Source organism: Musa acuminata, chromosome BXJ2-3 (assembly GCF_036884655.1).
Source record: "Musa acuminata AAA Group cultivar baxijiao chromosome BXJ2-3, Cavendish_Baxijiao_AAA, whole genome shotgun sequence".
Taxonomy (NCBI): Eukaryota; Viridiplantae; Streptophyta; class Magnoliopsida; order Zingiberales; family Musaceae; genus Musa; species Musa acuminata.
In genome coordinates, this window is record NC_088340.1 from 43,999,255 (window position 1) to 44,013,717 (window position 14,463).

Here is a 14,463-nt window from a genome sequence, read left to right on the forward strand (position 1 = left end):
GACGGAACTGAGTAGGTGGCTCAAGTTCATTCTCAAGGGTGAAAGACAAGGTCGTTGAATATTGCGCTAGTATCTCATCAATGTAGGTGGATATACCAATGTGCGGAAAGGTTGGCTATTATCCTCATTGGGTAAAAGTACTAAGGGTTGATGGCAAAACCTCTTTGCTAAAGCGTTCATTGAGAGGATCAATGAGCGAGCATTCATAGGACATCCAGCCCTCTTTCCAATGCCAAAAATATTATGGGAAGATATCATTGGTGTCTTAGTAGACCCAACATAGTTCTGATCCATGTGTACAAGAATGTTCGAAGTGTGGTCGAGATTTCTCAAAAATAAAAGCACTTAGCATCCAAGGTATCACCTGTATAAAGATTGAGATCGGAAGAGTTATCTTAATCTAGTTTCTCTAATATCTAAATTAATAACCTATGATAAGTATGGTCATGAGTGACAAGTGATTCTCCCTTACTAACTATGCTAAAAGTGAGTTTTTATTTTTGATCGTAAAGAACAGTAGAATAGTGAAATATTCTATATAGAGAAGCAAATATTCTATATAGAGAAGCAGCCCTCCTCGATAGCCACTAACATACTACATTTGTTTTTTTGTCTATATAGATAATAAAGGGAAGAGGCAATCCACAACTGTATACTTTGACTTATGTCCACATGAGCAAATCACGAGGATAGATCTTGCCTCCATTGTGCCAGCTTTAACATCACGCAAAGATCATATGACAGATAATAACTGATAGATAATATTTGGTTAAAAGAGCTGATGAAATTGAGTTCTTAAAATCATTTTATCATGGCGGAATCGGAAATGTTCAATATGAGACTGTTAAGGAATGCATGCTCACAGTAAACTTATGTTTGATCCCTGTTGCAACAATGGGGTTCAACTTCACATACATATTTTGCCTGCGATTTCCCAAGTACAAGTACTTCAGAGTTTTCGCAACCTTATTTGAGCACCGTGCTGGGGATGATGAATGAAAACAGTGTGGGGAGCGTGAGCATACGACGGCGAGAGATCAAAGGAGAAATGCTGAAGAATCATGCTCAGTCCCATCTTTGCTTCCAGCAACGCAAAGTTCTGGCCGATGCAAATTCGAGGGCCTCCGCCGAACGGGAAGAACGCAACCTGTTCCTTCGACGCCTTTGAGACCCCTTCAGCGAACCTCTCTGGATTGAACTCACTGGCATCTTTGCCCCACAGGTTTGGATCATGGTGGACGAAGATTACATGCAGCAGCAGGAGAACTCCTGGTGGGTAAACCGCATGCCCAAGTTTCATCGTCTTGTATGTCTGCCTCTGGAGGATAATTACTGGAGGGTATAGCCTGAGCACCTCAAACAGAAGCATGGTCACCTGCCCACACAAATTTCAGTCCATCACTTGGTGAAATCTTCCTCGTCTTTCAGTCCAAGAAAGAACAAGAACAGCATGCTGATGAATAGGGTCGAAACAACTAGCAATCAGAGTGTGTTTAGTTCAGCTAAGCAGAAGAACAAAGCAGGAAGATGATACTCAACGATCTTCAAGTGGCTCAGGCCATCAAAATCGGGTTTGTTTTCGCCAAAGACTCGAAGAACTTCTTCTCTGGCGCGGACCTGCCAAGTAGGATGCATGCTCAAGCAGATCATTGTCCATGTCAGCAACGCAGATGTTGTCTGGTCAGTAGCTTTTCATACTGTAGTTTGCCTAATTAACCGTAAGCTCACTCTAGTCCTACAACATCAGTCATTATTTAAAAAATTATTTCGTAAAATTTTAAATATTCAAAAACTCAAAGTATTTAAATGTTTATGTTATTTTTTATTACACCCTATGCTTTACACAAGTTTGAGGCAGACATACAAGATAATGAAACTTGGGGATGTAGTTTACCCACCAAGAGTTCTCCTCCTACTTCATATAATCTTTGTTGACCATGATCCAAACCTATGGGTCAAAGATGCCAGTGAGTTCAATCCAGAGAGGTTCATCGAAGGGGTCTCAAAGGCATCAAAGGAACAGGTTGAGTTCTTCCCATTCGGTGGAGGCCCTCGAATTTGCATCAACTAGAACTTTGCATTGTTGGAAGCAAAGGTGGGACTGAGCATGATTCTTCAGCATTTCTCCTTTGATCTCTCACCGTCGTATGCTTACGCTCCACATACTATCTTCACTCTTCATCCCTAGCACGATACTCAAATAAGGTTGCGAAAACTCTGAAGTACTTATACTGAGGAAATCGCAACCAAAATATGTATGTGAAGTTGAGTCCCATTGTTGTAATAGGGATCAAACACAAGTTTACTATGAGCATGTATTCCTTAACATTCTCATATTGAATATTTCCAGTTCCCCAAGATAAATATAATTCAGAAGAACTCGATTTTATGAGCTCTTCTAAGTTTAACCATAGATGTATGAGATTATCATTTATTATACATGCATTTACGTATATGATATAGGAGTATCGTTGATCAATTATTATCTAGCATATGGTCTTTTGGAACTAAAGCCAAGAAGAAGGCTCCTGAGATTAGAGTTTGAACGATGGAATGAACCCCACCAAACCAACCAAAAGAGGTTTCTAAATGTAGGATGACCCCTCTCAAATTCATATAAATGTCCCTTCAGGATCCTATGGAAGAGACACTTAAATAAGAAAAAAGTCAATCCTTTCCACTACTAAAATGTAGGAGAATATAAAGAAATCCTCCTGCCATCGAGGTGCTAACCAAGGAGGATACGGGGGATTCCCCCTCTCTCCTCCAATATTAAAATGGTAATCGAGGAGTCTCCCTTGAGATGCTCATCTCTCTCTTTCCCCCTCTTTTACCCCTTTCATTTTTTAAAATACTAGTCAAGGAGGACATGAAAACATAGTCCTAGTACTATTTATGGAATCCAGCCCATGGCTACATAGCCCCAATCAAGGCAGGGTGACCTTCCACTAGCTACCATTCGCCATGCCATTGCTATATCAAGCCAATAACCTCTTGTCCACAAAGACTGAAGCTCAAAAGGTAGCTTGGGTAGTTACTGAGTTGCTAAGTTGCCTCCTTAATAAAATATTCATAAAATATTCATAGAAGACTATAAGACAATTTAGGTCGGTTATGAATTAGCTCTCATACTGAATATTTATAGGAATATTCTCAGAAGACCAGAAGACAGTTTGGGTCGCTTATGAATCGTCTCCCCAATGAAATCTTTGCAAGAATATTCTTATAAGACCATAAGGCAGTTCGGGTCGATTACGAATCGGCTCCATTGTAGAATATTTGTAGGAATATTTTAAAAAATCAAAAGGTAATTTGGGATAGTTACAAATTGTCTTATCTACAAGATCTTCATAAAATATTCTCCTCCCTTGAGATTAGTATAAAAATGTACCCTTAGCTCCATATAAAGCAGGGGAAAAAAACATAAGAAAAGGTGCAACTAAGTAATAACTTAAGCTCGAAGGTATTGGCTTAGGAAACCCCTCCCGACCTCGATCTTTATGCATGAATGAGGCAACCCCTCCCAACCTCAATCTTTGTGCATGAACAAGGCTGGAGAAACCCCGCTCTACCTCGGATGACTCCTTGCAAATGGATCAGGGCCACATCGTATTGACACAAACATCAACTATTTTTTCCTAATAGCTTTCATTATTATAAAAGGAGATATGGAACTTTGTGATTGCCTTCCTTACCATAGTGAACAAGAAGGAAGCTTGCATTTCTCTACTTTGAATCTTTGTACATGTAGGCGGATGGAGGATGCCTTGGATGACATGTGGTGACTACATGTCAACTGGTGGTAAATTCTCTATCATTTGTCTCCCCTAAAGGCGTGCTTCAGGGCTATCACAAGAGGGATTTGAAGCACATCATTTGGGTTTTTCCATTAAGACAATGTTCGAGGATCTCGTTTTGTAAGTCGGGTATTTTTCGATTAAGGTGTCTCAGGTTCATTGGGCTCGTACTTCCATCATAGTGATTTTTCCTTAGCGATAATTAGGTTTCTCAGCTCATATACATTGGAAAAATTTGGCCGGTGCCTCTGCTACAACAAACTAGTCAGGTTTCTTATGCACATTCGACCTTATGCCTCCACCATAGGCGATTTATTTTAGTGTCGATCATGTATTCTTGACTCATGCTTCTTGAGTGTATTTGGCCTAGTGCCTCTGTCATAACAGATTTATTTTGATATCTCGGGTTTTCTCGACTGATGTCTTAGGCGCATTCGGCCTTATGACTTCGTCGTAGTAGATTTATTTTGGTATTGGTTGGGTTTTCCTGACTTCTGTATCTCAGGTGCATTCAACATTGTGCCTTCATCATAACATATTTATTTTAGTGTTGATTGGGGTTTTCCAACTCATATATCTTAGGTATATTTGGCTTTGCACCTCCACTATAGTGGATCTTATGTCTTTCCACTGTGATAGGCTTCAAATCTTCTTTCCGTCGTGGCAGATTTCATATTCTTTCTCAACTGTAGTAGATCTCGAGTCTTCCCGTCATAGTAGGTTTCAAATCTTCTTTCCATCGTGATAGATTTCATGTCTCTTCTTCGCCGTAGCGAATCTCGAGTCTTCCTACTATAGTGGGCTTCAAATCTTTTCTTCAAGTCTTCCCGCTATGATAAGCTTCAAATTTTCTTTTTTAGCCATGGTAGATTTTATGTCCCTTCTCCATTGTAGTGGATCTCAAGTCTTACCGTGAGCTTCAAATATTCTTTTCATCATTGTAGATTTCTTGTCCCTTCTCTACTGTCGCATATCTCAGGTTTTCTTGACGTGGTAAGCTTCAAATCCTCTTTCCATCATGGTAGATTTCATATTCCTTCTCCACTGTAGCAAATATTAGGTGATTCTGATATGCTAGTATTATGTCAATTGGGAGGATTCTGATGGGTGCTAGTGTTAGTGGTACTTGAGGCATTATCTATGGTTGAGATGGCAGTGTCGTTTGTTGGGCTAGTTGAGGCAAGAGCGAGGCAACAACTTGCAACATGCTCATAAGCATCTACTCATGAATGGCAAGGTTTAGGAACACCTCAGCAGGAACAAGCAGGTGGCTCAGGTTCATCCTTAGGGGTGTGGGGCTTAGGTCACGCGCTAGTGCCTTGTCGACGTCTATTCCGAGGTGGACACATCCACATGTGGGAAGAATGATATTTGCCCCCCCCCCCGAGTGAAAGTGCTATGAGTTGGAGGTAGAGCCTCCTCATTGAGAGAGTTAGTAGGCATACGTTCTTGCGATATTGTGTCTTTCTTTTAGTACCAAACTGTGTCTTTCTTTTAGCACCAAACTGTTAGGAAAAAATGTCATTGACATCTTGGTCAGTCCGACGTGATCCAGACCCATATACATATGATTGTTTGAAATGCCTCCGAGATGGCTCTGAGAGGGCTTCGAGGTTGTTCCGATGTGGATTCAAGGTAGCTCCTAGATAGATCCAAGGTGATTTTGAGATAGAGGAGTCGAGCTTCAAGGTAAAATTATCATGCTCCTGAGGTGCCACCTACATGAAAACCAGGGTCGATGATGATTTTATGAGATCCTCAAGTAGTTCAAAAAAGGAAAGAGTTCTTCCTTGCTTTTTTTTCTTTGTTTAGGATATATTTTTATACTTTTGAAAGAGAAAAAAAACAAAGATGATGATATCTTTCAACGAGTATAGGATTATTTATATTTCTCTACTTTGAATATAGATGATATCTGGGATAACATGTAACAACTATATGTCTATTGGTAAATTTTCTATCAAGCAACGGAGAAACATTTGTCCGCTTCAGTCATGCGGCGTACAATTGCCGCCGTCTTTGACTACGAAGCTCTCGTAGGTAATCGCTGAAGTCATCTCTCTCGAACCCTCCACCCTTTTCGTCGCCATGAAGTCGTGTTTGCTAGAGGCTCCACCCATACGATCGTCCGTGGCCACGGCCGAGTTCTTGGCGGCGGACGTGCTGTGGAGCTTGGGATGGGGCGTGGCCGGGCTGCTGTTTCTGGCGTGGGCCTTGCGGGTGCTCAACTGGGCGTGGTGGAGGCCGAGGCAGCTGGAGCGCGCGCTCCGGGCGCAGGGGCTCAACGGCACCCCATACCGCTTCCCCTACGGTGACGTCAAGGAGATCGCGCGGTTCAGAAAGGAGGCCCGCGCCAAGCCCATGCCCCTCGCCCACAACATCATCCCTCGCCTTCTCCCTTTTTTTCATCGCGCCATGGACGAGTACGGTAAGCGCTTCTTCCTCCTCCTCCTCCTCTGTTGTCGTCATCGCCTGGGCACGAGCTCCAATTGTTCGAACTCGATCTTGTTCTTGTGCATGCAGGTAAGATATCATTCACATGGTTCGGGCCTGTGCCGCAGGTGACCATCACGGATCCGGAGCTGGTGAGGGAGGTTCTATCCAATAAGTTCGGCCACTTTGGGAAGCCGAACCAGAATCCCCTCAGCCGGTTCTTCGCCAGAGGGCTCTTTGTGTACGAAGGCGAAAAGTGGGTCAAACATAGGAGGATTCTGAATCCTGCTTTCCATTCGGAGAAGCTAAATGTGATTGATTCACTGTTCTGCGCAACACCCAAACGGAACATCTTGGAAGTGCATCCATCCGTCCTGTTTCCAGTTTGATTCATACCAAAATGTTTATCCTCATCAATTTTGCAGCGAATGTTGCCGGCATTCTCTGCTTGCTGTAGTGATCTGATGGATAGATGGGAGAATATGGCGGGCTCTGAGGCATGTTATGAGTTAGATGTTTGGCCTGAGCTCCAAAGCTTCACTGGAGATGTCATTTCACGAACTGCTTTCGGTAGCAGCTACGAAGAAGGAAGGCAAATTTTACAACTTCAAGCTGAGCAGGCTGAGCTCCTTATTCAGGTTGTCCAAAATCTTTATGTCCCAGGGTACAGGTGAGTCCTTCTCCTACTCAATTCCTTGTTGTTGAACGAAGCTTTAAAGGAAGAAACATCAGAATTTAGTTATGTTGAAAGGATCATTGATTTGATGATCCGAGACAGTAGGTGGTCCATTGATGCCTTGCTTGCACATTTCAAAGCTTCATCTCAAAGACTTCGAAGCTGCTACACATTTCTAATCACAGTATTGTATTGAGCTCATAAATTATGCGAGTTTTCGAATGATTCGTAGGATACGGCTACTAATAATTGCTGTCAAACAGGTTTCTCCCCACCCCAAAGAACAAGAGAATAAAAGCAATTGATAGAGAGATCCGATCGATTCTGAGAGGCATAATAAAAAAGAGAGAACAGGATATAAAGACTGGAATGGCAAGCACCGATGACCTGTTGGGCCTGTTGATGGAGTCTAACATGAAGCACTTACAAGAAGATGGGAACAAGAATGCCGGGATGACAACCGAAGATGTGATTGAAGAATGCAAGCTCTTCTACTTTGCAGGGCGATGATGGCATATCTATAAAATTTAGTTTCCTATTGATTATAATAAATTTCAGCCTTTTTTGACTGGGAATCCTGTCTCGATCTCTTTTGTATACTGGTCTGTGTAGGTCACACCAAATGCTCATTTTCAGAAGGACCTTGGTCTTGACAGTTTGGACACTGTAGAGATTGTGATGGCTCTGGAGGAGGAATTTGGGTTTGAGATTCCTGATGACGAAGCAGACAAGATTGACTCAATAAATGTTGCTGTAGACTTCATTGCCTCGCACCCTCAAGCAAAATGATATGCCAGCCCATGGCAATGTGTATTGATCTCTTTGCTTTTTTGTATGACCTGCATCAGGAAGTTTTTTGTCTTGATGACTCCATTTACTTTGGAAATTTAAGTTCCATCACATAGCTACAAGCTTTATATATGTCGATGGTTGTGTCATAATTTTGTTAATTCCCCCTTTAACCTATTTGAAGGTGCTTTTGTGATCTTTATTGCTCTCAAGGTGGAATAATTTGGTATTTTATACATTCTAAAGCAGGCTTTTTCTACCAGTCTCTGATTGTGTGAATAATTTTCTATTCTGTTCTTCCACAGTGGGTATTTGGCCAAGTCCTGAATGGGTTCTTTGAGGTTGGCTTTGGATCATGTTGCCTTGACCACATTCTTAAATGCAAGTATCTTGTTAGACATAGTGCAATCGACATGCCAAGTCTTTGATCTGGCAATTTCTATGTTACATAAGACCAGTTTCAACTATATGTTGATGCTTTCGTTTAGCAGAGCCAGCTAGTTAAGGTGTGTGCGGTAGTGACTTGAGATGTTGTATATCATAGGACGGGAGGTAGGTTTTCTATGTTTGGTATTCACCTTCTTCATTAGAATAAACTATTTTAATGATAGACTAAAAGAAGTTATTAATCATTTTTCTAAAGTGAATAAAGACTTTGATGAATTTATATTTATGTTTAAGATGGTATAACCATGTATATTGAATAAAGTAATCACGAAAATGACATAAAATTTAAAATTATCAAAAGAAGCGGTTAGAGGAATGCTCCAAACATTGATATAGATAATTTTAAATGGTATAAAGTAGGATATGAAAAATAGTTTAAAAGGTAGTCTATAACTTTTATTACTAAGTATTATAATAAGTTATAATTCTACTTAATTTAGAAGTTGAAAGAGAGTAACAAAAAAGAAGTTATTGTTGAATGAAGGATGATGGGCGACAATGCCACACATCGATTAAAGCAACAACTAAAGTAAGAGTGGTTGAAGTAGCAATTGAAGTACTACTACACCAACTAAGTGTAGCAATAGGCTTAGGTCAAGATCGATGAACTTTTATTGTCTATCCGATTTTGTCACAGAGTTGACAAATGATTTATTTATTGTTATTATTAGGATGTTAAAGCTACTGATAGTTATAGTGGAAGTTATTTACTGAGTTATTTAAATTGAAGTTGCCATCATGATTGAAGGGTTGATTGTGTAATAGAGGATTATGGCTCTATGTATTTCTCATGTATTCATAAGGCATCTTGTTTGGTTATTGAAGTTCTTGTTGCTTTGATTGCTCTTTCTTTTATATTTTTGACTGAATGAAGCTATGATAATAGGTCATGTTATCCTCTTTTTTCTTTTCAAATATATTTTATGATTAATTAATTTATTATATAGTTCTTCAAATCACATTGTTGAGTCTCATGCCCAAATTATTATCGCTAGTTCATTATATTCGTCTCCTAAGCCATTGAGAGTATAGATAATAACTTCTTCATCACTTAGGGAATTACTTATTAAAACCAAGTCATCTATAATAACTTTTTTATTTTGTATATAATCAGTAATACTTTTCTCTTGTGTTATTTTCATCAGAGTAGATAAAAGATTTAGCATGTGAGTATGAGAGTGATTGGTGAGGATGGTTTGTAACTTTGACCATACTTCTACTGTAGTATTATATGAAGATATTAGCGGTGCTATGGAGCCAATGATTAAGGTTTGAATTACTTATAGAATAAGACGATTTTGTTGTAACCATAACTTATAATCAAGATTTATTATTAGGCTAGATTCTCCTAGTATTTTGATCATTTTTAGTAGATAATTGAGAGAGCCAACGATGTAGCCTAATAGATCATATCCAAAGAGAAAATTAGAGAATTATACTCGTGCATATGCATAATTGTCATCCTTGGATAATTTAAAAGAGATTAGAGTTATACATATAGTGGATGTTATGATGAGTAGAGATGCAGATATGATATATCCGCGAAGCCCCCAGTTTGGATCCTATGGATAAGATCCAATTGGACAATTGGATAATTAGATGGAGATCCAATTGGATAATTAGATAGAGATCCAATGAGTATATGATCCATTAAGTGTTAAGCTGCTTCATCTCTATAAATAGGATGAACCTCATGGTTCATAGGTTAGAACTTTTGATGGTCACCCATCGTAGGCTAGAAATAAGTAGTGGTAGATCAGTAGAGAAATTATTGTTATTGAGCATAGTAGGAAATCGATAATGACAAATCAATGGAGAAGAGGGATTACTGTCCTCGGACAACGAGGAAGGGGAAGTCTTACTCAAGGTAAGAGGAGCTATGATACCATGTAGAATTGAGGAATATATTGTGAAAGGGTGGATTTCATTCACTAAGGTGATGAGTATTTATATAGATTTTGAGAGAGAGATTTTCCTTGATCATACACTCAAATCACATGATTAAATCAATTATTTAGGTTCGATCATCAAATCATAGATTGATTAAAGATATAAATAATATAGTGATATCATTTCGTGTGTACCATCATCATAATCTTCTATCAAATAATGGATGCTACTATGGGCCAAGCCCACAGTTCAGTATATATTTCATTATTTGTTGATAACTATTCCTATAAACTCAATTCCATCCTCTTTGGTATATATTATTTCACATGAAATTTTGATATTGATTAATAATTAGTTAAAAAAGATTTTTATAGAATAATTTACAAATTTGTTCCCCTGAGGAGAAATCTATCTATAAATCAAGAAACCTTAACAAGTCTGCTGCGACCATTAACATGCATCTTCAAGCTCTCCTGAATCAGACCCAGTTTATGAGACTGTATGATAGAATGTGTACAAAATCCACCAGCTAAATACACTTATCTCGAAAGGCCATTGAAAGTTACAAGAATCTTAATGCAGCTAATTAAGTACTCTTCAGGACATACAATAAACAGATACATGGTCGCAAATGTGGATACCACATATCATATCCGAAGAAGGCAGTTCTGAAACAGGAAACTTCAATGAGGCCTTTTGGTCATGGTTGGCTGCCGTGAAGGAAGGAGGAAAGTATGTCTTGGAGGAGACCGCAGTCGGGGAATCGGGACGGTTGAAGCGCCGATGATAAGTTTGACGGGAAAGCATTAGGGTTTATGTTCCCTTGCTGGGTGGTACACCCCAGTTGGGGCAACTGAGAGAAGCTCGTCGACATCATCGGAAGAGGATGAGCTAATAGGTTCGTATTCGCTCTAACTGTATGTGGGCTTTGATGTGTATGTTTGCCTTCGTACGTCGTCACCACAATCGTTGGATCTTCGTAAGATCTCTCCACCCTCTTCTTCACCGGGCACTTTGGAGTGGTGCAACGGTAGTAGCTTCTGAAACGCATGCAACCATCATATGCCAAAGAAGTGGAGAATGTGAACCTATGATTTGACTTACCTTGGATAAGGGCTGTTCTTGACCGCCTTCTGGCCGTATTTTCTCCACCGATAGCCGTCGTCGAGATGATCGACCTCGCTTCTGGTCACGAAAGCAAAGCGTGGCTCCCTTTGCCTTCTCTCCTTCTTCGGTTTCTTCCTGCTCAACGAAACTTCAAGCGATCAGCTCGTAGGGCACTCCACCGCAACATATCAGATCCATGCTATCGATCCCTTCCGAGGAAGACTTTGAGATCCAACAAAAGCAGACAAGGTTTCGAGACTCACTGATCCCTTGCGGTCAAAAAGGTTGTCTTGTCAAAATATAAAGGTTGAGATGTGGAGAAACCTTTTTGCCCGAAGATTACTAATAGAAGATGGAACGGAAAGAAACATAAGGTTTTTTGTCTAATGATAATCTATCAAAGTCTTTTCCAGCAAATTAGTCAACTAAGATTATAGAAATTGCTATCGATCGACAAAAGCAGAAAATGATGGTAAGGAAAAAAAAGGCAAAAAGAAGATCTTTTTATTTTATTTTATTTGTTTGTGGGAAGCAAAAAGGAGGGACTTGCTAAGGAGAACTCACACTTTGTTAGACATATCGTCCCCGTCCTCCTCCCGCTTCAGCTGATCCTTCTTACGCCGTGCTCCGCCTTCTTCTCCGGCCGCCTCAGTGGAAGACGAAGAGGCCGAAGAATTAGGTGTCACCGGAGTGGTACCTCCACCGCACCAGGACGTCGACGTCAAGTTGCAACTGAAGTTATCATTACCATCGGCCATCAACTCACGCAACGCCGCACCACGGGAACCAACCGCATCTGCGGGCGCTAAACACGAGAACCCGAAAGCTCTAGCTAAAGAACCGTCGTCCGTCGGCGTGCCACACAACAATTCGGTGAAGCTCTCGAACGGCGTCGACACTGCTTGCGGATCGAAACCACGTTGACCAGCTTCAGCGACGCTGCCTGCTGGCTTCCCGGAGAAGACCGCCGACAGCTCCTCGTGGTACGGGAACGGGTGAGGCTCCCTCTCCTGATCTCCGGACATGATAGCGCTTGAGTCGTAGAAGATAAAGAGGATACGAGGCTGGTATGAGAGAGAGAGAGAGAGAGCGAGAGGAAGAAATCGGCTGGAATGGAGGAAGTTTCAGCGACTGCCTTCGCAATACGTATATAGGCAGACTTCTTTAGCCAATTCGTCATGTTGTTGGCTTTTCACACAGGAGATGATAACATTGAGAGAGGAGTCGGCAACGAACCGGTCGACCGTAACGAGCAAGCGAGCGAGAGAGAGAGAGAGAGAGCGCGCGATGCCGCGGACCGGAGTCAACTATATTAAAACGCGGTGCTCCCAGAGACGCGTGCCAGTTGTGAGGGGATGTCGGGTGGATCGAAGAGCTGACGAACCGCGTCGTTGTCCGGTCGATCGACATCAAGCGGTCGTGATTCAGAAAAAAGGAAAACATCAGACGGTCGGTGATGACTCGAGGTGCGGTCCCACGTTGCGGCTACCTGTCACGTGTTCGAGCCGCACTTGGGTCGGCAGAAGGGTTTTGCGGTTGCGACTCGTGTCTCGACTCGGAAGTCGAATCGTGTTACGCACTATTTTCTGGCCTTTAATCAGTGGCCTAACTTAGTGTCAACTTTGTCTCGTCTGGAACGGTCAACGCTAAGTCTACTTCTGAAACCAGAATTGACAGCTACCCGAGCCAAATGAACGAGAAGCCATTTCTGCGACGGCAAAGGAAGAAGAGTTATTCCTGCGGTGCATACTTCACACATGGAGCGGTTGCGTAAGCTCCACGGCTGGTTCTCATGCTGCCTCCACAAGAGAGAGAGAGAGAGAGAGAGAGAGAGACGATGCGAGAAGAGATGGGGACGGAAAGGGCGAGCCTGAGATTGTTGACCGAGGGTTAGTCCACATTTGTTCTCTCGTCAGAAACGTCGCCATCGGAGCCGAGGGAAGGTACGCATTTGTTGGGTCTTTGTGAGGCCATAACGTGCATGAGCAGCTGAGAAACCGGTCGATTGGCTTTGACGTCAACGCCACCAACATTGATGGACTGTTGTACCACAGCTCTTCCGCAAATCCCACGATTGAACTGGTCCGCGGAGAGAGTATATTAATATCATGGGGAGAGTCGCTAGATGGTGCCCTAAGGTAGATAGATTTGGAGAGCAGCTGATGTGACATCAATCGGTTCGATCATAAGGGTAGCCTACATAGTTTAGGCAGCACAATTTTTCTAAGGGGTTTGTTGAATGGCGTCAGTTTGGTGGCGGGCAGCTCCGAAGGGTTCTGCTGCTTCTAAGCATGAACACAATGAACAACACCTGCTGTAAACTCCACCACAAAGCTCTCAGATTCCGTCGGCTGCAGGTCTCTTTTCTTGATGACTAAGCTCTACACTCCAAGAACTACAAATGTTCGATGCTTAATAGGCAGTCAATAATATGGATCATGAATTCTATACCACGGGGAAAGATGAAGAATGTGTGCCGGCAGCTGAAGTCAGGTTCTGATGAAACCATTCTGATTGCCAGGCATCGTTTAAGAATGTCAGAATACAATTGAATAAGCTGAATGAATGAATGAATGAATCATTGATGGAATCGTGCATGATTGTTCGTGTCAAAGAGATTTCTTCATCAACAACTTCATTATTGAATCTTGTAATAGATTACCGACACATCTCTTCATCAGTAGCTTTACATTATATAAATGAGAATACAAAATGCGTTGTGTGTGAGCATCAAAGCAATGCAAGCTGTGACAAAGTGGTGTAAGAAGGGAACACCATAAGCTCTCGTTCAAGACAAGACACATAGTAGCACAGTCCTATCAGGAGGGCTCAATGCTTGGAGGAAATTTCCTGGGTCACTCAAGTCAAAGGAAAGGATGATCTTTTTTCCTTTTGGAATCATTCCATTTGAACCTGCACAGAACCAATAACAGGACCCTACTTCGTGTGATTCAAATTGTAGATCATATGTAGGGGAACTTGTTTAAGATTTGGCTGCCAATTCTTTGTTGGCGTGATGCATGTCAAAGAGCGTTAAGGGTATCATCCATTCATCCATCGATAATATAAGCTCGCAGCAGATTCCCAATAATAAATGCTGTTGACTTACTCTTGATTCTTATTGCAATTGTATGAATATTTTTCCGAGAGGAGAAGAATCTTTTCCGACAAGATTGACACGCATTTGGATTGGTCACCGACTGTATCTATGGAAGCTCGCAGAGAGATCTGATGAGTGAAGAAAAATAGAGCAAAATTTAGTCAGGAAATGTTGGAAAAAAAATAAAATCCACAAAAGCCAAAACACTACGCTGTGTATTAACT

General features: G+C 41.4%; 3 protein-coding genes across 4 annotated transcripts; 1 reads left to right on the forward strand and 2 right to left on the reverse strand.

Moving 5' to 3' along the window:
• Window positions 1-949: 949 nt before the first annotated feature.
• Window positions 950-1,369, reverse strand: LOC135607648 (cytochrome P450 CYP72A616-like). The gene has a single exon (XM_065099606.1). The coding sequence runs from the start codon at window positions 1,367-1,369 to the stop codon at window positions 950-952; it is 420 nt and encodes a 139-aa protein (XP_064955678.1).
• Window positions 1,370-5,849: 4,480 nt separating this feature from the next.
• LOC135608538 (cytochrome P450 CYP72A616-like) lies at window positions 5,850-7,872 on the forward strand. 2 transcript variants are annotated; one of them, XR_010485559.1, is made up of 3 exons: window positions 5,850-6,225; window positions 6,321-6,900; window positions 7,170-7,872. XR_010485559.1 is itself a non-coding variant. In XM_065101557.1 (2 exons), exons 1-2 carry the CDS (start codon window positions 5,886-5,888, stop codon window positions 6,617-6,619), a joined length of 639 nt encoding a protein of 212 aa, XP_064957629.1. In that variant the 5' UTR covers window positions 5,850-5,885; the 3' UTR covers window positions 6,620-7,872. The 2 variants fall into 2 exon arrangements, 1 of the variants encoding a protein (XP_064957629.1); XM_065101557.1 differs by having other exon boundaries at window positions 6,321-7,872.
• Window positions 7,873-10,397: 2,525 nt separating this feature from the next.
• On the reverse strand, window positions 10,398-12,338 carry LOC103979745 (WRKY transcription factor 28-like). Its single transcript, XM_009395934.3, has 3 exons — window positions 11,704-12,338; window positions 11,137-11,274; window positions 10,398-11,072 (listed from the first exon to the last, which is right to left on the reverse strand). The coding sequence occupies exons 1-3, from the start codon at window positions 12,162-12,164 to the stop codon at window positions 10,733-10,735; spliced, it is 939 nt and encodes a 312-aa protein (XP_009394209.2). The 5' UTR covers window positions 12,165-12,338; the 3' UTR covers window positions 10,398-10,732.
• Between the last annotated feature and the right edge of the window lie 2,125 nt (window positions 12,339-14,463).